The 26,350-nt window shown below is 44.6% G+C and overlaps 2 protein-coding genes across 2 annotated transcripts; one reads left to right on the top strand and one right to left on the bottom strand.

Moving 5' to 3' along the window:
- Positions 1–1,241: 1,241 nt before the first annotated feature.
- LOC134492078 (zinc finger protein 436-like) lies at positions 1,242–12,311 on the bottom strand. Its single transcript, XM_063296212.1, has 3 exons — positions 12,192–12,311; positions 9,304–9,409; positions 1,242–5,299 (listed from the first exon to the last, which is right to left on the bottom strand). The coding sequence occupies exons 2-3, from the start codon at positions 9,407–9,409 to the stop codon at positions 3,321–3,323; spliced, it is 2,085 nt and encodes a 694-aa protein (XP_063152282.1). The 5' UTR covers positions 12,192–12,311; the 3' UTR covers positions 1,242–3,320.
- Positions 12,312–16,376: 4,065 nt separating this feature from the next.
- LOC134492073 (zinc finger protein ZFP2-like) lies at positions 16,377–25,016 on the top strand. The gene is made up of 5 exons (XM_063296202.1): positions 16,377–16,479; positions 18,558–18,662; positions 18,906–19,034; positions 20,358–20,459; positions 21,667–25,016. The coding sequence occupies exons 1-5, from the start codon at positions 16,458–16,460 to the stop codon at positions 23,463–23,465; spliced, it is 2,157 nt and encodes a 718-aa protein (XP_063152272.1). The 5' UTR covers positions 16,377–16,457; the 3' UTR covers positions 23,466–25,016.
- The last annotated feature ends 1,334 nt before the right edge of the window (positions 25,017–26,350 follow it).

Genomic DNA, 26,350 nt, shown 5'->3' with positions numbered 1-26,350 from the left:
TTAGGTTCCTTAGCAGCAACTAAGAAAATTACTCATTCACAAGTCACTGTTAATTGTGAGCGTTCATTGAATGCTTTTTTAAAAAAAAGCTGAACTGCAGAACATGCTGTGAACCTGAAAACTGAAATAATGGAGTAGCAGTAGCTCTTCTTACATTTTTTTTTTTTTGCCCACATTTCAAGGGTAACAGGGTCAGTGAGGTGCAGTGCTTAGGGTGTGGATTTTGCATCAGGAAAATCCAGGTCCAGATTTCTTCTCAACCATGATGCTGGAAGTCTTAGGTTAAATGGTGGTGTATGACTAAGAGGGTAGTGATGCTTCCTCATGCTGCTGAGAGGGAAACGTTGAAGGAAAACAGATTTTACAGAGCACTCTCAGTGTAAAACAGGTAAGGAGTTTCTGGAATTGAACTAAGGCCTCATCTGAAGTTTCAGAGCTGTCTCACGGAGGTTACAACTGTAGAAATTACACTCACAAAAACAATCACGACTGAAATAACTTAAAAGGCTCAAGAGCTGTATGAAGCCGAAGTGGACTAAGTGAATTTTGAGAAAGAGTCGGAAGGGAAACTGTTTATAGATTGAGTAATCCTTCTTTTCAGTGCTATTGTAAAGATTTCTAAGATCTTGCTAGGACGTAATAGGGTTTGGTTGTGGCTTAGCATGTGCTGTGAATTCATCCACTGTGATTGGTAAGCTATAGTTTACATCAGCCTTTCTCAAACTTTTGACCCTGGAGGAGCCTTTGAAATATTTTTCAGGCCTCAGGGAACCCCTGCACATTCAAGCTTAAATATAGGCCAGAAGTTACAAAATTATTATATTCGTTTCATGTGCAGACCTGTATAGATGCATTAACCGTGTTCTTAAACTGAAAATAATGAAACTTACCTCTTTAATGTGAAGTTGCCCAGATTTGAAATATTCTTTTAAATAAATCTGATCTCCCAGGGAACCCCTAGTGACCTCTCATGGAACCCTGGGGTTTCACAGAACCCTGGTTGAGAAACCCTGGTTTATAGCTTAATGGGCAGTTATGGAGTGAGCCAGCCAATGGTGGTTCACTCTGTACACCATGGTTCAACAAACTATACCTTAGTTCATTATATGAATCTAGCCAATCTATGCAAAGTATACTGCAAACTCCAAAAGGGATTCCCCTTTGATTTTGCAGGAGTACAACTCCCATCACCCACAGGCAGCACAGTTTAGGATTATAGGAATAATACACAGAACCAGGTCTTAGTGGAATCGGTCTACAAGAAGTTTAATAAGATCGTCAACAAGGAATGGGGGAAAACCACACAATTAAATTTTAATGTCTTCTATTACAGACCGGCCCACAAAAACTACACAACATTGGATGTGCCTAAACTGCTCTTGATATCTTGGGAGATGACATCCTTTGAGTTAAATCTGAGAGAGGATTAGGGAGGAAAGTTAAATACCAAAAGATGTGGTAGAAGGAAAGAAACAAATACAACACGCATCCTGGTATCTTTGAAGAGCTGTAATATGGACATAGGAAAAAAAGATTTGGGGCTGGGGAGAATTCACTTACTAAATGCTCCATCTTTATTTTAACTCAAGAAGAGTAGCCATTGCAAACTATTGATCACAAAGGTGGTTTAACTCTTCCTCTTCCAAACCCAGTCCCAATTTTCTCTCATCTCCCTCCAGAAACAGAGTTCTTGCTTTCCATTTTCCATGCTCACCCATTAATGTCACTTGTTTATCCTCTCCAGAATTCCTGTTCTGAACAATCTCTAGCTGCTACCAAAACCCGACATCCTACATCAACTGCTGGAAAATCTACCACCGGTTTAACTGAACACCCCATCCAGGAATGTGTCTGATATAAAGACATTTGCAGACATAAGAATGACAAGACTGGTTCGACAAACCTGTGGATATCACTTAGAAGGGATACTGTCTGTCTGCAGATATTAAAGCTAGTGGACATTAGATATGGGCTGAATCCAACCGATTTCTTCCTGCAGCAGGTGACTGAGAAAAAGAATATGATTTTCAGCCATTTTTCCTTTCCCTTCTGACCTGCTCCAAATTGTTTCTGGAGCAATTCTAGGGGATGCAGAGAGGAGATGGAATTAGTGTTCTTTCTCCAGTGAGGGAATATGTTGAAATCAACCCTTTTTTTACGTGCAGGAATGCAGTGGATAATTTTTACGCGCAGGAATGCTGTCTGGTATAAAAAGGTTTTCCTGCAGGAAGAGATCCCATGTTTTCCTACTGCGGCATATACCCGCTGGGCAGCTACTGTCGTTCTAACACGTTACCATCTAAATTTACTGATTCATGCAATTTCCTGTAGAACTTTGCTACCTACATGGACATGTGGAAATGGCTTTAAGATCTAGCTCACAGAATGCAGGAAAAGTTGTTCCTAGCCTATGTAAAACTTGCATCTCAAAACAGAAAGGAAGGTTTTTTTTTTTCTTTAATGGAAGGAGTTTTCTAATACTGAGGGCTATTCAACTCAACTCTCCCCACCCCCCGCCCCATGTTGCCTTGAGTAGTCCAGCCATCTCACTAACAGCTGACACCGAGCACCTGTGCCCTTCCAGACCCTGCCGGACCACAATCCCCATCATCCTTGATCTACACTGGCTGAGGCTAATGGTAGTGCAAATCCAACAACTGGAGGGGTAGGGCTTCCCCATCTCAGCTCTACTGGAAGGATTTGCAAAGGCCAGAAAAGAGAAGGCATTCTTGGCATGAATTCTTCCACAAGGCTTGGCTTTCGATTGAAAACTTTAACAGCCTTCTTGTGAACATGAATAGAAGGCTGGCTGATAAAAGTAACAGATGAAGTAGGAAAATTGTTCTCAGACAACACCCCTTCAGTGTTGGAAGGTGGGGAATGTGCATCCATGCAAAAAATCCCTAAGTGCATAGCACAATGTTTCTCGACCTTGGCAACTTTAAGAAGTGTGGACTTCAACATGCTGGCTGGGGAATTCTGGGAGTTGAAGTCCACACTTCTTAAAGTTGCCAAGGTCGAGAAACACTGGTATACAAGAAGCACCTCAAGGAGAATGCAATCTTAGAATATTTCTCCTTGACATGCTACTTTTCAATAAGCATGGACATTTGGGGTTTTTTATGGAAGAACATCCACGTGGCCTCTTCTGCTAGGAACAGTTTTACCACATCTATTTTTCGCAAGAACTAAGGCCACTGTTCCCTTGCACATGTATTTGGGCCTAGTGAAAACAGATGTGCTACTCAGTTGCCCGATACACAGTTTCTCCCTGGGATGGCTTTTTTACTACTTCATCCTGTACTGAACATTCAAAAGATTTATTCCTGAGTGGTTTCGGCAGGCTGGATTGTGAGGTTTCCAGGCTGTAGCATCGTGCGAGCCATAAAGGAAGCTTCCACAGCCTGGGTGTTAATCAAAGTCCTCTCCTGCATGGATTCACTTGGGTTTAAGAAAACGAGGTCCTGAACAGAGGACTCTTCATCAGTCTGAGAGTAGAGCATCAGCCCGGCGTGGGTCCTCCCGTGTCGAACAAGGTGCGACCTGCGGTTGAAACTCTTCCCACAGTCCGTGCAACAATACGGCTTTTCTCCTGTGTGAATTCTTTTGTGCCGGATGAAATGAGACTGCCAGTTGAAGCTCTTTCCACATTCGGGACACTTAAACAGTTTCTCCTCCTTCTGGAGAAGCAAGGGGTTGCTGTAAGTTTTCTCGCTGTCCAGGCAGGCAAATGGTCGGCCTCCTGAAAGGACCACCGGATGTGTATTCATGCTGCATTTAAACAACGGGCTACGACTGCAGCTGGTCTCCCGGTCCAGACACTGAAACAGTGGTTCCTCTGCCTGGATGCTTTCTTGTGGATTTACTCCAGTGATTAGGAGTGAACAATGGCTGTAGCTTGTCTCATTGTTGGGCCATTCATATAGCCGGCCACCTACGTGTGTGGGCCTGTTGGGGTTCAGGCCTGCAATGAAAATGGAGCTGTGGTTGTAGTCTTTTTCACTGTCTGAGCCTGGGTATGACTGGCCGTCCGCATGGGTCTGCTGGTGGGGACTCACCCCTGCAATGAAGAGTGAGCTGCTATCATAGGCTGTCCTGCTTTCTGGCCCTCCACACAGCTGGTTTCCTAAGTGGGTCGCCTCGTGGGTACTGAGGTGTGACCTGCGATTGAAGTTCTTCCCACAGACGGAGCATTTATACGGCTTCTCTCCGGTGTGGATCCTTTCATGCCGGAGGAGTTCTGAGGTCTGGCTAAAACTTTTCCCACAGTCTGAGCAGGAGTACGGCTTCTCCCCCGTATGGATCCTTTCATGCCGCATCAGCTTCGACGACTGGTTGAAACTTTTCCCACAGCTCAAACAGGTGTAGGATTTTGCACCCTGATGAGTGGTCTCATGCCTAACCAGGTTGGATCGGATGCTGAAGATTCTTCCGCACTCCCCACATTCATACAGTTCTTTCTCCGTGTGGGTCCTCTGATGCCTGTTCAGTTTGGATTTCTCAATGAAGCTTTTCTCACACTTGGCGCACTTATACGGCCTTTCCCCTGTATGCGTTCGCTTGTGCGTCACAAGATGCGACTTCCAGTTGAAGCTCTCTCCACAAATGGGGCATATGAATGGCGTCTCTCCTGTGTGCAGCCGTTTGTGCGCCAGAAGAGATGAGCTTTGGGTAAAGCATTTCCCGCAGTCCGCACAGGAGTAGGGTTTCTCCCCCGTGTGGATGTTCTCATGTCGGATGAGGGTCGAGGCGTGGCTGAAGCTTTTTCCGCAATCTGAGCATTTGTATGGCCTCTCTCCCGTGTGGGTAATCCCATGCCGGATGAGGTCTGACCTGAAGCTGAAGCTCTTCCCGCAGTCAAGACACTTATAGGGCTTCTCTCCTGAATGGGTCCTCTGGTGCCGGTTACGATTTGACCTTTCAGTGAAGCTTTTTCCACAGTGGGCACATTTATAAGGCTTCTCACCCGTGTGGATCCGTTTGTGGGCCAAGAGGTTGGAGGCCTGAGCGAAAGTCTTCCCACATTCGTTGCAGGTCCTTGGGACCTTCGATCTGCGCCTGGACTTCCCAGCTGCCCCTGGGCCTGGAGGCTGGGGGACCTGGGAGCTATCCTGCCTCCGTGATAAATGGTATTGCCGCTGTCTCTCTGGGTTGAGATGTTTCACTGTTGGCTCTTCTTCCTCAAAGCACAGGGAAATCACTTCACCCACCGCTCCTGGGGATGCCCCAATGTGCTGATTTTGCTCAGAGTTTTGCCCCAGAACATCTTCCTTCTTCTCATGCACCTGCCCGTCATCTGCTAGATTAAAAAAAAAAAGTATTGGGATTATGAGCAGGAACTCAGTGGATAGTAAAAGAAAATCCTTTAGGAGGGTGAATTTTTGCTCACCTATTTCTGCAAATATTCTATTTCAGGATGTGTCAAGGGTCCCCAGTGCATTTATCACAGAGTTTACATTTCTTAAAACAAACACACTGGTGTTCTAAGATTGGATATTCTAGTTTTTATTCCACCTTTTATACGTATCGCCAATGCTACCCTTCATCCTGTTTTTTGGTTCCACATAAAATTGACTTGTTGGTTCCATAAGAGACTGGTTAAGAGCTTAAGTCAGGAGCAGATGATGTGCAACCCTTTAGTTGCAGTATTATTCCCAGCATCCCTCGACCTGGATCGTCCATGATGGAGCTGCTAGGAGTTTCATTCAGCAGCATATGGAGGGACAGAGCTGGTCACTCCAGCTTTAGAATAAATTTATATGATACTCTAAAGCCTCTCCCCTTTTCAGTTCTCCATTGAAAATAAGGCTGGCAAGTCAAGTTTTCAATCATAGATAGAATTCCAAAAGATTGATCTACCTGGGGCCATCCTAAAATTCCATTAGATTTGCAACCTGGTTAATACATGCGGAGGGTCACAATGCTCAAATAAAAATCTCTATCAGTCCAATTCAACCCATATAATGTTGCATTCTCATTTACAAGCCTATGGTGTTGGCATAACTGCCCAGAATTGCTGGGAGATGGGCGGCATATAAATTTCATAAAATAAAGAATCAGAAGGAAGCTTTGTTAGAGATGGGTTCCTATCACGTGACCTTCTCCGTCCAACTGCTGTTGAGGTCTGTTTTCCTGGGCTAGCTTGCTAGCCTATGATTTCCTTGTCAGCCCAAGTTTGTCGGCACAGCACAGGATGAATCGCCATCTTATGTGGATCACTTGATCATACCCTGTGAGGGTTCCAGAGTGCTTCTTTATCTATTTGCAATTCTGAACGATAATATCCTGATGTTCTGAGACCCCGATAATCAGAATGCCGAATATGGCTAGCGATAAACTACATCCAGGCTTGCTATAAGAGATTTTAGCAATTTATAGGACCTTATAAACTTTCTCAATGCTCTTGTAGCACTGCACTTGTTTTTCCTCTTAGACAAAGTGTCTTTTCACTTCCCTCAAGAAAGGGGCACCATGGATTAGGACTATTGTTAGCACTACTGCAAGCAATCATATGGTTTGGCTGACCAATGGAACACTAGATGCCACAAGAAGGAACATTTAAACTTCTGCTTTTTAAGCAACAGGCATGAAAATAACTCTTGGGCCAAGTAGCTATAACGTGCAGGATTTCAGTTTCTCGCAAAGTCACTTAAAAGAAGTTTTGAAAGCCTGCCAGGAGTAAGGCCCAAGCAGCTTTATAAATACCTACAATAAATACAGAATGGTGAAATTTAGTACATCTGAATCCAGGTTGGGGAGGGGAATCTCTGGCTCTGAAGATATTGTGAAAGATGGTTCCCAAGATTTCTTGCTACAGGAGTAGCTCACTGGGAACTGAATTTCAGCCTATGGAGAGCCACAATTTCCTTATCTCTGGTCTATGATTACAGAATGCAAGTTATATTTTAATGCTGTTAGATATAAACAACCGGGTCTGTAAGAGTCGGTTCCCAGATGCATAAACTTCAAGAGACCATTATGAAAAGAGCCAGCTGCAATCTTCTCTGTTATCAGCAAAGAGATCCACCAGCTCACAGGAAAGCTCTTAGAAAGAAAATCAAAAATTCTCTGCTCTAACACACAGGGGAAATATTGGTTCTATATGGGAAATTATTCAGCTGATGGTATTCTTGTAACCTCATCCACTTCAATAAATCTTATTTATTGAACTCTGTGAGAATCATGTTTGGAAAACAATCACTTCTGATTTTAGGCAGACGTGAAAAAGACTGACAGGGACGTGCAACAAAACATTGTAGTCGTGAAGTTGTTCGATTTCTTTTCCCATCTATTTTCAATCTCTCCTCTAACCCTCAACATTCCCTAGCATTTTGAACATTTTCAGTCTTATTTACTTATTTGAGTGTGTGTAAATCTCTCATTTAGATTTTTTTAAATCCCATATTGTCAGTATAACTATAAATTCTACAATCATCCCGAGCCTATTAATAGGGCCTTCCTTTGTAGAGCAGGTGTCATTTTGGGTTCTATAAGGATCATCATTCATAACCTGAACATCAAAGACAGATGGAATGACATACAAGGATGGAAAAATTAATCCATGGCATTCTAGAAGCTATTGCAGCATATCTGGATGGTGCCATGATGGCACCATTATGAAAGCATTGTACCGTCACGTTGCAATTGCCACTAGTTGGAAGGACATGCAATGTTTCAACACGTGTTCCAATTAGTCATTTACCTCCCTTCTTGGATGACTCTGGGTGTCATGTGGGCAAAGGCTGGAACTGGATTCCTTTTATCAGAGAAGTCACACTCCCATGGTGACAACCCGCTGATTTATTTATTTAATTTATTTTCTATCCCTTTATTATTTTTATAAATAACTCAAGGCAGAGAAATACCAAATACTCCTTCCTCCTCCTATTTTCCCCACCACAACAACCCTGTGAGGTGGGCTGGGCTGAGAGAGAGGGACTGGCCCAAGGTCACCCAGCCGGCTTTCAGGCCTGAGGCGGGACTAGAACTCTCCTACCACGCCTGATTGGCTCTTGGGCTGAGAGAGAGGGACTGGCCCAAGGTCACCCAGCGGGCTTTTATGCCTGAGGCGGGACTAGAACTCTCATACCACGCCTGATTGGCTCTTGGGCTGAGAGAGAGGGACTGGCCCAAGGTCACCCAGCCGGCTTTCAGGCCTACGGCGGGACGAGAACTCTCAGTCTCCTGGTTTCTAGCCCATTGCCTTAACCACTAGACCAGACTGGCTCTCTCTAAACCAAATTACGGTATGGTACAAAGTGCTCCCTAAAGCATCTGATTAATTGTGTCCATCATGAAAGGCCTGAACAGACAGAATTCACCTTTTGTTTTGCAAAAAAGCTTCTCCCCTCCTAATCCCATTTATATAACAGGTGAAAATCCCACTGTATAAATCCCATTTATACAACTGGGAAAAATTAGCCAGAACCCTTATCATTCAACGAAAAGGTAGCTAATAAGGTGAGTTCAGCCACAGGTCATTTTCTGATTTGTCAGCTAGACCCCTGATATGAAAGATGGAGCACTGTACTTGATTGGGGAAAGAGGCAGTCAGTCTCCTCACAAAAACTAGCTTTCAATTATCTTTTATATTCTATAAAACTGAGGATGGCATGGAAGGCAGGTAGGCAGTCCTGCCTAACAACATCCTAACAGGAGGCCCAATTTATCTCTGCTCAGTATACGCTAAAACCCAAGATCTTATGCAAGTAACTGGTATATTGATTTTGTTTAGAATTCTATATGGGTAATTGTTGCATTCTATTTCTTCTGCATTCTCCTTTTGCAAATAAACCCTGTTTTTATAACTAGAGATCTGTCTTCATTAGCTTAAAAAGGAAGCTTCTTACTGAAACCTTTCCCATGCCAAGGCTGGTTAGCTGGACAGCTCTTCCTAAGGTTACTGAACTCACTTAAACAGAATAAAGTTCTGTTATTGCCAGTTGGGCAGGCAGATCCAACATACCTTCCTATTTTTTTCTTAAGCCTGGGCTAGGCTGAAAGCAAAAGTGTTTGGTGGGAGAGCTACAAACTTCCCAGCTAGAGGATGTTTCAGGACGCTCAGCTTGACTGGTGGTAGCCAACCCTAACTTATCTTCTACTAGGAGGCCCCCGGGAGGCAGGGATCTGCCAGTGAAGTTCTAAAGTAGTGTTTTTCGACCTTGTCCACTTTAAGATGGATGGACTTCAACTCCCATAATTCCCCAGCCAGCATGGCTGGCTGGGGAATTCTGGGAGTTGAAGTCCACCCATCTTAAAGTGGACAAGGTCGAAAAACTCCACTTCTTAGTTAGTTTCACCTACCATTCTCCTGCATGCGGTTTTTGTAGAGATGCCTTTGATCTAGATCCAGCAATGGTCCTTGATCATCTGGGAAATACATAGCAACTTCTTTGAAATTCACAGGCATCTGAAAGACAAAAGGCACCATCCACTCAATCTTTGCACCAGGCCTCACGTTGAGATTCACCATGGCCACAGAAGCATCACTTCTCAGAAGCAGCTAACCATGAGGCGGGATGCCCATCTCTTGGGGAGGGGAGGGCAAGCATGCCCGCAAGCTTGCCTTCCCTGTCCCAGTGCCTGCCTTCTGGAATAACATCTCCTCAGAGAGCCATTGATTCCCACCCTGCAATTGCTTCATGTGTTTGAAAACCTGGTCTGTTCCCAGGTCTGGGGTTAAATTGTATTTTGGATGTTGCAAGCCGCCCAGAATTTCTTGGAGTGGGACAACTATATGTCATGATCATCATAATCATGATCAACATCCCTCACAGGAGTATTTTCGCAATCCTACTGCACCCCTTTTAATTATTTTGGTGAAATGTAATAAACAGAAGTAACAATAACAGAGCAGTGACAATACACTAAAAAGTATATATTTATTAAAAGAAACTTAAGAGAAAAAGGAAAAATCCATATAATATTAATCGAGCTCAATCTTTTAATCAATTAAATATACGTAGAACATATAGACACACATTGCTCCATTTTCCCCATCCCTACGATTCTTGGGTTTCCCCAGACCTAGTGATGCTCCTTTCTGTAGGTGGATGATGTCACTTTGGTTGCATAAAAATCCACGTTTAGAGAATGAGTGAGCAATACCGTAGTCCTGGTATTTAGGATAGTGCTAGAGAGAGCAAACTATCAAATAAACAAAAATAAGAGAAGGAAAACTCACATTTCAGCAAGGACTGAAATCCCTGTCGCTACACGGTAAGCATTCCATCTTCACTCCCTTAACCTCTACTGCAATTGGGTCAGTTTCCAAAGGAGCTATGGAATGTTTAGTAACATTTCACCCGCTCAGAAGTTTACAAAAAAACAACAACATCCAACATATAGAGGTGGGTACCTGACCATTTGCCTAAAGTTTTGGCCTAGTAACACACTTCTTTTTAATCCGTTGAATCGTGTTCGATTCTCACAGACAGCCTGGAGAAGTCCCTGCAGTTTTCTCAGCAAGATTTTTGTACCATCGTCTTCCAAAACCAATATATAACGGGGGACAATGAAAAACATAGCAAAGCCTGTTCTTTCATTTAAGAACCAGCCAACCTCAAAGTTTTTGCAAGGATATACTGGAACGGCGTTAGGCATTCTGCTGAAGCTCTTAGGTATACTGATTGTTCTGGAACTGTTCCCTAGGACTGGAAAGAGACGAGTTCTTGTTAGAAAACCCTTGCTGTAGAGACTTGGTTTCTGATCTACTTTATGATCAGCCCAACTCTATTGCTTCAATTTTGGCCTCTCCTTACAAATATGTATCTACTAATCTATTTATGACCTTCTTGCAGGTCAAGTGGATTCAGGGCTGTAATTCTCCTTTTCATTTCCAGCTTCATCTTATCCTGTCATTCCTCCATTTGTCATGATTGTTGCACCAACTGAATGTTAATGCCTAGGCCAGTGTTTCTCAACCTCGGCAACTTTAAGACGCGTGGATTTGGTTTACACCTGTTTAAGGCCCTCAAGCAGTCATTCCATCCACAGCTTCCTCCCTTAAAAAAGTAAATAAAACCTTCTTTATCTGCATCTTTTTAACATCTTACCCTGCTCCAGGGTTTCCTGACGTCACCTCGATGTAGTTTAAATCCTGCTTCCACCTACTCTTCGCTGAAAGTTGCCTCTCCTGGGATGCAATTTAAATTTGGGAATAGATTTATGGGGTTTTCTGCCCCTTACAGATTCCTCCCACGAGGAAGCTTATCCTTGCTAATAATTCAATAAAGGATTTCAAGCAATACAAATAACTTCCCTGGTTCTGTGTACTTGATAAACTAAATTCAGTTATAAACTTCTGATCAGTGTCCATCACCGCTGTTTTGATGTCAGCCATGGGTATTCTTCTTTTAATGGGAAAATTTGGCCCACGTTTTAAGGGGGGAAAAAGGGAAATTTCTATAAATTAGAGCCTTCAATAGCAAACCAAGCACTATTGAGATTAACTGACGCCGAAGATTAATCTACTGAAGTGACAAACATCTGTGTGATATATAAACCAGCTTCTTCCAGAAATGCGAACACCCTGGGATTTTACAAGATGTTGCCAATTCCGGAGCAATCCGGAGAGGAGCCTAAGGGTCTTGCTATCAAAGTGATCAGAACAGAATTTGCACTTCCGAGACCGAAAAAAACAAGAGCCAAGGGGGCGGGGAAGTCATGGAAGAAAAGTGGAGGCCTGATGGGCTATGATGTCCACTCCTGGTTGGTAGGCAAGTCACCTGCCCAGAGACGACGATCCAAAAGCGCTGCAGAGGTAGGAAGGAAAGGGAGGTGAAAAGCGCACCGGTAAGGGCTGGAGATTCAGGGGGGCTTTGTTTCCCCTGGCCCAAATCCACGTGGGGAGCAGAATGCAAACGAGCAGAAAGGACCGAACCCCGGGAAGCCGGAAAACGCCAAAAACCAAACCAGGATTTTGCAATCGGCCACTAGGAACGCGAGCTACTTTTTGCAGATCGGCATCTGAACAGCTTGTTCCTTTGAGTTTTAAAAACGGGAAAGGGGGGGAAGACTGATTTGCCCCCCTCTCCCGGGGGGGAAGGCGCAGGGGCTTCGTGCGCTGGGCGACAGGCGCCGGGGCAGGAAGAGAGACGGCGGACCTGCTTCGCCCGAGGCACTCTTGAGCGGCGCGGACCTCCTGCAAGGGGCGCGCACAAGTGACTTTGGGAAGAAAAGAAAGTCCGTACCTCGCTTGCGGTTAGTCGCCTTCGCAGCGCTCCGCCAGGCGATTCGACGGCGGAGACAGGCCGGGCGGGCTGGGCGAATAAACAGCGCGGGGAGAAGAAAGGGACGGGAGGGGAACCGGCTCTTATTATGGCACGGCGGCGCGCGCCACCTCCCGGCCCGAGCATGCTCGCGCGCCGCCACCGAAGCTCGCGCGCCCGTCCTTTGCCCACAGTTGCCTTTGTTGTTTTGATCACGTGCTCCTCTCCCCGTTCCCCCCCCCCGCACTGTACAGTATTTGCATTCGGAAAGAAAAAAATGAATGGGCGATACGTACTTCGATCCCGCTTTGTTTTTTGGCCATTTTTATTACGGATAACGGCTTCGTTGCCTTTGCCAATTTTTTTTTTAACGGATTATCCAATGCGTGAAGAAGGATTGTGGTGCCCAGATTATCGTAACAAACGGAGGCGGGGGGGGATCAGTAACAGAGAGTAAGATTTTTTTTTTCCATCTCAATCTGAATCACGCTCCGCCTGCAATTTTCATCCTGGTGCTGCAAATCTAGCCCGGGTAATTAGACCTTTAAATGCCTGATAAACTCCGAAGCCTGGATTGTTTGATCTGCTCTGTCTGGAAAAGATTGCAGTTTAATCATTTGGGCCAGAGTGGGGAGTGTTTGTTAAATTTTTAAACTCTGCCTTTTCTCCGGGAGTTGAAGGTGACGGACACTATAAATTGAAAGGACAATGAAAAATTGAAATTACTTAACACTGATTTTAAAAACCGGCTGCACTAAGCGGTACAGAACGTTAAAGTAGCAGAGGCGATATAATTTACCCAGGCAGCATAAAAACAGCCCAGGGTTTTATTTGGAAATGTAGCGCACAGAAAACGGCAATGCTAAGCTGCTGTGATAGTGAACAGCCTGCAACAACAGATAAACTCTTGGTTGGCGTCTGTTTTGACAGCCATTTGGGGAAAAGTACCCAGAACATCTTCTCAGGGTTCCCACCACCCTAAAAGGCCGGAAATGCCCTATCTAGTCCATCTCCAAACTCCAGCTTTCTCCATTCTGACCCAGGAGGCCCACGAATTGTGGAGGCTGCCTTAATCCACAACATCCAGCTGCCCCACCAGGTGTCCCTGGGAACCCTCTCAGCAGAACAGGTGGACCCTTTTGATAGCAACCCCCTCCCGTTGCTTCATCATGGCTGACCTTTGAGATGTGCTGCCCGAAGGTATGTACACATTAACGTGTTTTAAGGGCCAGATTCTCCCTGTTGCTTAAGATCTGAAGAAGTACCCATTGTCAGCTGGATTTAAATCAAGGATTCGAGTCCAGGGTTTCTCTTGGACAAAATAAATTATTTATATTTTTAAATGTGTGTGCTTTTGAGTTAGTCTTGACTCCTGGTGACTGCATTGGACAAGGTCCTGTAGTTTGCTTGACAACATTTTTCAGAATTGGTTTGCCCTGGCCTCCTCCTCCTTCCTAGAGCTGAAAGAGAGTCCCCCTTTGGGGGAGATGGGCGGTGACAGAAATTCGAAATATAAATAAATAAGAGACCAACTCAAGGTCCCCCAATTGGCTCCCATGCTAAACCAGGACTAGGACTCAGGTTTCCCTGTCCCTAGTCCAGTGCCTTAACTCTTAGACCAGACTGGCTTTCATTTCTATTTATTTCTATTTATCTAATTTGTTTGCAACCATGAGATTCTTGGCAGGTTCCAGCCTCAGCCATAAGAGACCTGTTTCCACAGGCGTTTGGGCCACAAGATTAGGCAAGCTGCGTTGTTGATGTGGGATGGGAGAACAGCTGCAGGATTTATGCAACATTATTTTCAAAGAAAGACTCTCATAGGCTAGGTTCACCCAGCATGATTGCTGAATTTACCCGTTTTCTGAGTGGTATTTTGAACCATGAACCAGCTAAATTGTGCACTAGGTATGTTCGCCGCCTTGAGTTATTTATAAAAATAAAGGCGGGATAGGAAATAAATAGATAAAAATTATTTCTTGTTAATGCAGTTTTATTTGTACCATAAGCATTTTTTATTTATTTAAATAATTTGTGTGGCTGCCCATCTTACAGCAGTGACTCCGTGACCTACAGAGATTAAAAACCAACAGCTACCAACCATAGTCCATGGTGTCTTCATAAATAATACATTGCAATCACAAAACCACATCAACAACAAAGCTTGCCTAATGTTGTGGCCCAAATGCCTGAGGAAACAGCCAGGTCTCTTTATTGCTGAGGCTGGAACCTGCCAAGAGTCTCATGGCTGCAAAAATATTAAATAAATAGAAATGAATAGAAATGAATGAATGGGCAGAAGGTGTGCAACAGGCTAGGCAGGGAACATGGTCTCAAGGTTACTTTCTCAGCAAATGCAGCCGCAAGGGCTTTTAAAAGACCTGGTTACGTGTTGTGCAAAGCCAACTGCTAATTGTATCAACAATCCTTAGATATGATTTATTAAAACAAGGTAAGCATTGAAAGAGTTAATTGGAGTCCTGCGTTTCAATAAAGGCAAAGAAAGAAGTGAAAAAGAAGGTTAATGTCAAGGGAAACCTTTACCTTTACTAAAGTTGTGCATCTTTTTTTTTACTCTCTGGCTGACCGTTACCAATCAGGGATTTGAGTGCACAGATCAATCCAATTGATTCATTGGTGGAAGTAGAGAAAAGGAGTCTATTTATTTATTTAAAAGATTTATATAGCAGCTTATCTTGCAAAACGCAACTCTGGCCAGCTCACAACAGCCAGTTTGGTCTAGTGGTTAAGGCAATGGCCGTGAGTTCTAGTCCCGCCTTAGGCATGAAAGCCAGCTGGGTGACTTTGGGCCAGTCACTCTCTCTCAGCCCAACTCACCTTACAGGGTTGTTGCTGTGGAGAAGATAGGAGGAGGAAGGAATAATAGGTATGTCACCCCCTTGAGTTATTTATAAAAATAATAAAGGCGGGATAGAAAATAAATTTAAAAAAAAACCAAAAACAAGATAACCAAAAGAACCAGGTGCCTAACTCACCATCTCTAATCCATCCAACCATCCATCCAGCTCCAGTGTCTGGGGGGGGGGGGGAGCCAGTCCTTTAGGGCTTTCCCAAAGACTAAAAGGGTGGGGGTCTGCTGGATCCCCTCAGGAAGGGTGCTGCTATGGAAAAGGCCCACTTCCTGGGTGACACCAGATCAGTGTTTCTCAACCTTGGCAACTTTAAGATGTGTGGACTTCCAACTCCCAGGATTCCCCAGCCAGCATGGCTGGCTGGTGAATTCTGGGAGTTGGAAGTCCACACATCTTAAAGTTGTCAAGGTTGAAAGAGATAGCGCTAGAAGAACCATGGAAACAAGATTGGGCCAAGGCACATATATTTGGGCCAAGGCACATATATACATATATCTCGATAAAATAGTTAAGAGCAGAGACATCACACTGACAACAAAGGTCCACATAGTTAAAGCAATGGTGTTACCATAGTAACATATGGCTGCGAGAGCTGGACCATAAGGAAGGCTGAGAGAAGGAAGATCGATGCTTTGGAACTGTGGTGTTGGAGGAAAATTCTGAGAGTGCCTTGGACTGCAAGAAGATCCAACCAGTCCATCCTCCAGGAAATAAAGCCAGACTGCTCACTTGAGGGAATGATATGAAAGGCAAAACTGAAATACTTTGGCCACGTAATGAGAAGACAGGACAGCCTGGTGAAGATGCTGATGCTAGGGAGAGTGGAGGGCAAAAGGAAGAGGGGCCGACCAAGGGCAAGGTGGATGGATGATATTCTAGAGGTGACGGACCCGTCCCTGGGGGAGCTGGGGGTGTTGACGACCGACAGGAAGCGCTGGCGTGGGCTGGTCCACGAAGTCACGAAGAGTCGGAAGCGACTAAACGAATAAACAACGAAACATATATTTGGAGGTGGAATCACTGAACTGAGTCTACCGGAGCTACTATTTCATCCATCCCACCCGTCCTGGATGATGCGGTGACTGAGTTCTGCCCCCTTTTCCTCGCTCGCTCCCTCCTTCCCGCCCCCGCCTTTCCTTGCAAGGAGCTTTTTTTTCGCCCCGGCCCCCGCTTTCGTGGACGCTGAAGGAGTTAAACGGAGCGAGCGGTCGATCCTAGAGAGGACCAGCAGGCAGGGAAAGATGCGGGGAGGTGGGGAAGTGCAAAAAAACAAAAAAAAACAAGCCTTTTCCTGTCCAGCCCCCAGTCCGCGCCTGAGGTTTCTGGATCTGGCTTGCGCGATCCTGCAGGATCCTGGGAGGTTGCAGAGCTGGCCATGCCGAGGTTGCAAGGAGCGGGTGCGTTTAGGGGAGCGCGGGCTGGGCTGGGAAGGGGAAGAGGCGGCGGGGCGAGGGAGGGAAGGTTTGGGAGGAACGAGGAAAGGAGCGAGCGAGGTTGCAAAAAGGAGGCATCAGCCCCTCCGGGGGTCTCCCTTTGCAGCGCGGCGCCCGCCAAAGCGCTGCTGGCTGGATGCATACGTGAAAAAAAGGAGGCGTGCGTCCGCCAAAGGCGAGTTTCCCCTGTCCATCGTTCTCTTCCCATGTGCACGGATTTATTTATGAATTTCTTCAGGGTGGCTGGGGGGAAGCTTTGTCCTTCGTCAGTTCTCCGGTCGGGCTCCGCTTTCGAGTCGGCGTTCGCCGCTGCGCAGGAAACATGGATTTTAAAAATCTATTTTTAGAAAAACCCGAGAGTTTTTTGAAAAACAGATTTTCTGTTTTTTTTTTAAGAGGGCACCCATCTACGCTACTGCTGACACTGGGCGACTAGGTTTCCTGCCATTTTGAGACAGAAAACCTATGCAAACTAACGTAACTCCCTATAAGTTTTAAGAACTTTTTTAAAAAGCCCCCGCCCCAAATCGAGGGCAACTCTTGGGATCACAGAAATGGCGTGGCTCCACCTACTTTGCCTTATCGCCCCGCCCACGTCAGCCACCCCAACAATGTTAGTAGGAACTTTTGGTCCATGGGTGCTCTGAATTTTAGTTTTCTGTAGCACCCGAAAAATAACAGCTGCCCCAAAACGACATTTGGGGGCAAGAAACGTGTAGTTGCATCAGGGGTGAAGAGAGTGCTTCTAAAAGCAACAGAATCTTTGCTTGGTTGGAAAAATGCTTTTGCTTGGAAGGATATTTCTGCTTTGCTCCAAACCTGTCATTTCTCCAGCTCAGCACTGACCTTACTTTATTATTACTAATTTCAAGAATAGTAACTAAGGCTGTCAGCTGTGAAATGCAAAGGTCATGTCCCACCTTGTTGATGAGGTGGCATTAGGCAAGTCTGTCACTCTTAGACTTAGCTTAAGGCTGGATTCGCACAACATTCTGGATATTTTAGATCAGTGTCACTCAACCTTGGCAAGTTTCAGATGTGTGGACTCCAACTCCCAGAATTCCCCAGCCAGCATGCTTCTGGGAGTTAAGTCCATGCATCTCAAACTTGTTGAGGTTGAGAAACACAGTTTTAGATGAGCTTAAAAGAGGATTGGTAATTTGGAGTGCAACATTTTGTGGGAACCAGCCCTTTGTATTAAGCCATGATACAATTTAATTGTTCATGCATATCAGGTTATGCAAACCCAGCATTCATGTATTGTTGAGTGGGTTTAGGATTTCCTTTGTTGCATGAATGAGTAAACAGTGCCTAATTGTAATCATTTTGGGGGGTAGCTTATAGGTTGTGCATCCCTTTGGATTCAAACTGCATGCTGGCTGGGGAATTCTGGGAGTTGAAGTCCACACATCTTAAAGTTGCCAAGGTTGAAAAACACTGCTTTAAGATTTACAGTTGTAGTTATGATGGTAATACTATACAACAATGAGTAACTTTATAGTGGGCAGGGACTACACTTCATGATTTTGGAAAAACCAAGATCTGCAATGGATGGGGAATGAATATGATCAGTCTCTTCAGCAGTAGATGTTTTTATTTTTCTAGTTGGCTTGATTGTTGTGTATTACCTATATATAGATTTTATGGCATGGTTTTCTATTTTTAACTGAGTTATAGAAGTCAGTACTGTACATCACTCAGAGCTGGTTCTGATTGGAGTGGTTAATAAGCCCTGCAAAATGAATGAATGAATGAATGCTTGTTTTTGGATTTAAAGACATCGTTTGGATGGAGAGAGGCTTTTTACCATTGATCTTATTGTAAGAATCCTATTTTAGGCTTACAATTTTTATATATATTTTTTCAAAATGGTGAGAACACAACATGTGATTGTAAAGTTGATAGGAATTCCAGGGTCTTCAAAAAGGTTATTTGGGAGTCAAAAGATCGCCATTCCTGCTGTAACAAATTAGCCTGGCTTTCCCTCTGGAAACTGCTTTGGACATATCTGGACTGATTCCTTTTTTCCCCACTGTCATTAGGTCCCAAGCGTGACATGACCTCACAGCTCAGGCTAGGAAAAGAGGCACGGATCTCGGATCATCCAGCTGCAAACGAAAAGGAGATCCCGTTGGAGAGTGGCTTGGGTGAGAGATCTAATGAAAATGCCCCCTTCAAAAACATTTTTCCTTGCAAATTATTTGTATTAAATATTTATTAAACTGTAAAACTTAATACATATTGTAACAATTTAATAAATATTTTTTCTTGGAAAAAAACTAGACATTTTTTGCCACGCAGAATGATCAAGAACTTCCTGTTGCCCCTCCGCCCCCCGAGAATAAAACACTTTTGACTCATTGAACCATGTATTTTTTTTTTTTGCCCAGAGTTTCCTGATGTAATAATAAAAGTAGAACAAGAAGAGGAGCAGTGGCTGTCAGTAAAAATGGAACAAGAAAGGAAAGTGTTGGTCTCATCTCTCCAAGAAAATGAAACTACAATTGATGCCACTTCAGGTAAGAAGCAAGGTCCAGTCCATCTCAAATCAGCAAATCGTCGTCATCATCTCCCTTTTGACTCATCGCAAAGGCAATAATCTCTTTTGTGTAAGTGAACAAAGAGGCAAACCAGAGCTGAAGTTGTACCCTTAAAGTACAAAACAGTTCCTGTCTGGAAGTGAGCACGGGGTCGGTCGGGGAGTGTGTGAGGGGGTGCACGTGTAGCCAGTGTGGCGTGAGCACAGAGGGTCTGGGGAAGGGTAGGTGGGTGGGGAAGACTTAACCCCAGCGACTTGCAACCTTCCCTGCCAGCTTCCCCATTGACATTCTGGGGAAGCTGGCATGGCCCAGTAGAAAGGAGGGCGGAGCTGAGCAGGGGTTCTGTTAGGTGGTTGCCAGGCAACAGAGTAAACGTTCCAATGAGTGGCAGTTGGCTGCAGCCTATATAAGGGGCTGGGCTGCCTCTGCTGTCTTCGCTGGAACAACGTCTAGCCCAGGTGGGATCCCTGCGTAGGAATCTGCAGTGGCTCCCACCCTCTGGAACACTCTGCCCCTGGAGGCGAGGCAGGCCCCTTCGCTCCTGGCCTTCCGGAAGAACTTGACCGCCTCGCCTGGGCTGGGCAGGGCAACAGCTCTTCCTGAGGGTGGCTGGCGCCCTAGAGCCTGCCTCACTGAATCAGATCTTATCGCCACTTGGATTTTATACTTATTTTTATCTTTTATGTATATCTGGCTATTTGTATTTGTAATTTTGTATGTTTATGGTGTTAATTTTATTGTAAACTGCCCAGTGATACAATCTGAGAAATAAATAAATAAATAAATTTATTTCACTCTTGAACCTTAGACCCTTGGACTGGCTGCCAACTTTGAACTGGCTCTTGAATCCTGGGCCAGCTTTAGGCTTCGCAGGCAAGCCTTTGCTTTGTTTGACATTCCTGAACACATTGCTAACTCTGTTACCTGGAAATAAAATTGATGGTCTTCTAAGAAACCATGTATGTGTGCAAGGCTGAAATCTGAAGTTGGACAGGGGGTTGCAAATGGTGATCATGTGATGCTGCAACCGGTCATAAGGACAAACTGGCTGCCAAGCACCCAGATCACAATCACGTGACTGCAGGGATGCTGGGATGGCCAGAGCTCTGAGGACTGTCCATAACCACCATTTGTTTAGTGCCGTTGTAACTTCATCGTAGGTCGAGGACTACCTGTACATAACAAGGTCAGGAAAAAAATGTTGCTGTAAGAGTTACAATGGGCCGATGGAGGGAGAAGTGCTTTTGATGTTAGCAGATGTCTGATCACTGTAAAATACGATTGTGTCATTACTCTGAGCAGAGTTTCCTACTGTGATAATAAAGAAGGAAGAAGATGAAGGTCGGTGGGTGCTGTATCACCAGGGGTCTGAAGGAAATGGAGCCTTCCCATCTGCCCGTTCAGGTAAGAATTTGTTTCACGAGACGGCTAGATCTTGAAATAATGCATCATTGTGTCATCAGAAGGAAAGGAGAAGAAAGGTCAGCTTTCAAGATTGCAGTAACAAAAATTATGCAGAGAAGCAGTTCAGTTTTCACTCAGCTTCCAGTACTGGGAATAAAAATGCCTTTTATCACTGCCTGTCTTACTGTCAATGTGAGCCGAGGTCAAGGTTTGAGAAGCATCTTCTAGCAATGGCTACCTGTAGTGGCTGTTAGAACCAGCAACCAGTACAGGTACAGGCAAGCTTTATAATGAGTTATTACAAAGTTATTATTATACCTGTTTGGATCCCAGATATTCACAAATGGTATTGTTATTCATGTTTTCTATTTGTTTCGTCACAAGATTCCAATGTGCCTGATTAGGCTAGATCCTTAATTTAGTTTTTGTACCCAAGTACATGATTTGTGCTTTGTCAAATGTGAAGACTACAGGTAGTCCTCGCTTAACAACCATTCATTTAGTGATGGTTTGGACTTACGATGGTGCTGAAAAACTGACTTGCGACTGGTCCTCACACTTATGGCCATTACAGCATCCCTATGGTCATGTGATAATGATGTGGGTGGTTGGCAACTGGTTTGCATTTATGACCATCGCAGCATCCTGTGGTCACAGGATCACCATTTTCGACCTTCCTGGCTGGCTTCTGACAAGCAAAATCAATGGGGAACCATGTGATTTGCTTAATGACCACATGGTCACTTAACACTCATGATGATTTTCTTAACAGCCGCTGCAAAAAGGTCATACTATTGGGTCAGATTCACTTAATGGCTGCTTCACTTAGCAACGAAAATGCTGGTCCCAATTGTGGTCATTAAGCGAGGACTACTTATACAAGTAGGTGATATTAGGCATTTCACTCTCAGAGAAGAACTAAAAGAGTGAGCAGCCTGATTCTTCAACTTCTGCAATTAGTAGAGAGACGTTCTACTCTAGACATGGACGTGGTTCACACTTGAGAAGGACCTGTGCAGTTTTCTACTTGGTGATGTGAACTTGGAGTATAGAAAGCCCTGACGGTAGGCTATAAAAGAATATAACCGTAATTTTCTCTTCCTCACACCACAGAGGGTAAAATGCCCGTGATACACCGTTTCCTAAACTTCCTTGAAGCAACGTCCTTTGCTTATTTTGACATTGTGATTTTCTATTTACCCCACAGAAGAAGAGCTGACCCGGAGCTATGTGGGTGGGAAGGAGAATAAGTGTGCTGATTGTGGGAAAAGCTTCACGCAGAGGTCCAGCCTTGTCAGACACGAGAAGACACATACCGGAGAGAAGCCATATCAGTGTTTGGAGTGTGGGAGAAGCTTCAGTCAGAGATCGATCTTGACTAGACATCAGAGAACCCACACGGGAGAGAAGCCATATAAATGCTCTCAGTGTGGGAAAAACTTCCGCCATAAATCAGCACTTCTCAGGCACGAAAAGATGGAGGCTGGGGAGAGGCCCTATGAATGTTCACACTGTGGGAAGGGCTTTATTCAGAAATCCAACTTTCTCATCCATGAGAGAATCCATACAGGTGAGAAACCATACCTGTGCTCAGACTGTGGGAAGAGCTTTGTCCAAAGGTGGCATCTCCTTGTCCACGAGATGACACATAAGCAGGAGGCATCCCACGAGTGTTCAAAATGTGGGAAAAGGTTCAACCACAGCTTAAGCCTTCTCATCCACGAAAGAAGCCACATGGGGGAGAAAATATATCAGTGCTCAGACTGCGGGAAAAACTTCACCCAGAGATCCAGCCTTGTTCGACATGAGAAAACTCACACAGGAGAGAAGCCGTATAAATGCGCAGAATGTGGGAGAAGTTTCAGCCAGAGGTCTATCCTGACCAGACATGAGAGGACCCACACGGGAGAGAAGCCATATAAGTGTTCCGAATGTGGGAAAAATTTCCGTCACAAATCAGCGCTCCTCAGGCATGAAAAGATGGAAGCAGGCGAAAGGCCTTATAAATGTGTGCACTGTGGGAAAGGCTTCATTCAGCGGTCAAACTTCCTGATACATGAGAGAATCCATACTGGTGAGAAACCCTATCAATGCACAGACTGTGGGAAACGTTTTCTTCAAAGGTCACACCTGCTCGTCCATGAGATGACGCATAAGGAAGAGGAACCTTACGAGTGCCCACAGTGTGGGAAGAGCTTCCATCACAGCTTAAGCCTTGTGATCCACAAAAGAAGCCACACAAGAGAGAAACCACATCGTTGTGCCACCGGTGGGAAAGGCTTTGTGGGTAAATTGGGTTTTAGCAGACGTGAAAAGGTACATCAAGGAGAGAAGCTGTATTCCTGCTCCGGCTGTGGGAAAGGCTTTAGTTATAGATCAGCTCTCCTCAGACACAGAAGACCTCAAGCGGGAAGGGCGCCATACTGGTTCTCTCCCTGTGGAAAAAAAAACATTCTAAAATTAAAGCTTCTCTCATCCAAAGGGCCCCATAATGGACAAGGCCTACACAATTGCTCCCACTGTGGAAGAGGATACAGCCTGAAATACAAGCTTATCATACATGAGAGAGGCCATCTAAGAAAGAAACCATATAAATGTTCAGTGTGTGGAAAAAGCTTCAGTCAGAGGTCCAATTTTATTGCGCATGAGAGGACCCACACAGGCGAAAAACCACACAAGTGTGCTGGCTGTGGGAAGTTCTTCAACAACTGGTGGAACCTCTTAAAACACCAGAAGACCCACACTGGAGAAAAGCCTTACAGCTGTGGTGAGTGTGGGAAGAACTTCAGCAATACATCGACTCTCGTTGTACACAAGAGGACCCACGCTGGTGAAAAGCCGTACCAATGCTCCAGGTGCGCAAAAGGCTTCACCGGCAAATCCAGCCTGATCAAACACGAGAGGACCCACACGGGCGAGAGGACCCACATCTGTGCAGAATGTGGGAAAAGCTTCATCCAGAAATCAAACCTTCTCAGGCACAAGAAGACCCACAAAGGAAAGTGAGGGAATCGGTTCTCTGATTGTGGGGAAAGTTCCAGGTTTCACTTGACCCTGCCGAGAAATGCAGCAATCCATGCAAAAGAAAAACCATACAAGCACATGCCCTGTGAGAAAACTTTCAGCAAGGAAACCGTCCTCGTGGTCCACAAGAGAACCCACACAGGGGAGAAACCATAGATATGTTTGAGCTGTGGGAAAACCTTTTCGTACAGATCCAGCCTGATGGAACATGAGAGAGCTCACATAGGAGAGGAACCATATAAATGTAGGAGGGGTGGGCAAGGATTCAACCAGAGTGCCAGAAGAAGGCATTTTTATGCTCACATTGCGGGGAAAATGTCAGTGACGGACCAAACCTCATCAGACACCAGAAATGTCATACCGGGCTCTAGACAGGTTTATTCTTCGATGAGATGGAAAAAAATGGAGATGATTCTCACTGGACATCATAGGAGGTACCTAGATGGTAACACTGCCATCTGCATCTTCTGTTGTGTGATGGAACCGTTCCTAGACTGTGTAGGCAGCCAATGAGGTGTCATTCTCGTCTTAAGGGTGCTGGTCCATGGAGTTGCGAAGAAACACAGTCTCCCTCATGTAGCGAATTAGCCCAGCAGGGAAGAGAAATCCCTGACATACATGTTCTCTACTTGCAGGGCATTCAAGTATGGAGGAACAAACTATTCTCCAACAGCGTGAAGAAGTACCGCGCTGATGCTTTATTCGTGTAATTTCTTGATCCGCCATGGGACTTATCCTTAATTCTGAAGTTTGGACATGATCTTAATACCTTCGTCAGTTACCTTTGTTTTGGCTTTCCCTCTTATTTAATTGAAGTCTTTCAGAAAGAAAACATCAGCGCTGCTGGAAGTTCAGTGATCCACAAGCTAATGGATGTTAGAAAAAAATCCACAAATGATAATATTTTATTTGGGTGGGTGGCTCAGTATATCGATACAGGCTGATGGAGGAAGAAACGGGGCAAAAAGAATTTTGGGAACGGAGGGATCCTTTTCATTTGTAGTAGGGTTACAACTATTAGCCACTTTCAGATACTGGTTACAATGCCACCTTCAGTAGTTTAGTTGCAAGGCAGTGGGGAGTCTGTAAAAAACACCCAGATCGAATTCACCCTCCAAATCCTTTTGTTGAAGAGGATCCAACCCATGTTGAGGAAAGGACGGGAATGGACAAAGCATTCTTTGAGACGTTCAGTAAATTTTTCCTTTCCTTGGTGATCTACATCAGGAGCTTTGCCATGAAGGAGACGCATGGACATCTCAGTCCAACCTTAACTTTTAACCCATATTCAGTCAATGGCACCATTTCAGGGAGGAAATGGAAGTGGGGCTTATCTACTCCATCCATCCCGTATTTTCAGCCCTCATGTTTTACGGGTTGTTAGAACTTTTGCTGTTATGATGATGATCTGAAATTAGTAGATAGTTGCTTTTATTGTTTTGTCATTGTAAGACTGCACCAATACTCTTATTATTGGGAGCCATAAATATTGTTGATGAATAAACTTTGAAATATTTAACACCATTAAAAGAACATGTTTCTGGATTTTATGGCTTCAAAGTGTTTAAGGAAAGTTTTCCCCCACTTGATGACCTTCAGATGTGTTCCAGGTACATCACCCCAAAATTTCCAGCCAGCAAACTGTATTTTTTTAAGGAACGGTTACAATTTGGTGGGGAGCCATGAGCACTTTTGGAAATATTAAGAATTACTTGTTAGATTCCAGAACTGAACTGTTAGATTCAATCTCAGCAATTTTAAGAAGTATGGACTTCAACACCCAGAATTCCCCAGCCTTAGAATTCTACAATTCCCAGCCTACTGGGAAATTTTGTTGGTGCCAGTTGCATTTGATTTAATTCTAAATGTGAGAATTAAAATTCCAAATTTGAGAATGTGTTGCAAGCACTGTCACAAAATGGCTATTACAATGGGTCTTGCAGATTCACAGTGTCTGCTGTGGTGAATGTGATTGTTTATGTGCCATCAAGTCGTTTATTCTTAGGGACCACATAGATATTCTGCATAATGACCTGTCCCTAACCTGGTCCTTCAAAACTTCCAAGGGTGCCCCCATCGCCACTGTACCTGAGTCCATTCCTCCTTGCTGCTGGTCCTCCTCTTCTCTTTCCTTCCACCTTTCCCAGCATCAGAGCCTTTTCCAGAGAGCTGGGTCTTTGCATCATTTGATTCCTTTGATACAGTCAAAATTCCTATAGCTGGTAAGCTCCCTGAATTCTGGTTTGTATGTTTGTGTATGTATATGTGTACATACATACATGCATATACACACACCCCAGGGTTCAAGAGGCCTATCTGCAGAGGCCTCTTTGATTAGAAAACCTCTAGCAATTGGGCTCACCCCATGCCAGTATTTTCCAGTTTCCATACTGGGTGGACTTCAACTCCCAGAATCCTCAGTAATGGGCAGGTTTACTGAGGAACTCTGGGAAATGAAGTCCACACTGCAGAATTACCAGGGCTGGGAAACGGCTCTAATCCCGAAGAAAGCCACACTGTGGCTTATGATCATGGCATAGAGCACAGCGTGAGTTAATCCAGCCAAATGTGATTAAAATAAATCAGATGCCAGTTGTGGTTTAGCAGGATGTATGATCTCAACCAATGTTGAACACGAGCTGATCAAGCAAGAGAGATTTGGAGGGCAGAACTGAATTGCAGAACTGCAACTGAATTCTGAATAATTTACACAACTCAGAATTTGTGTGGAAAGGGAAGTACAAAAGTTGTCAATGGGAAGAAGCCCAGAACATGAGAGCTTTTTTACTGGTCTCTTCATGGGCTTAAGGATCAATAAAACAGCCATGGTTTGCTTAGCACCAATTAAACACCTGGATTCCCAAAGT

This window comes from Candoia aspera, chromosome 2 (assembly GCF_035149785.1).
Source record: "Candoia aspera isolate rCanAsp1 chromosome 2, rCanAsp1.hap2, whole genome shotgun sequence".
NCBI lineage: Eukaryota > Metazoa > Chordata > Lepidosauria > Squamata > Boidae > Candoia > Candoia aspera.
Note: the sequence above shows the minus strand (reverse complement) of the source record. Positions and strands in the feature narration are given on the sequence as shown.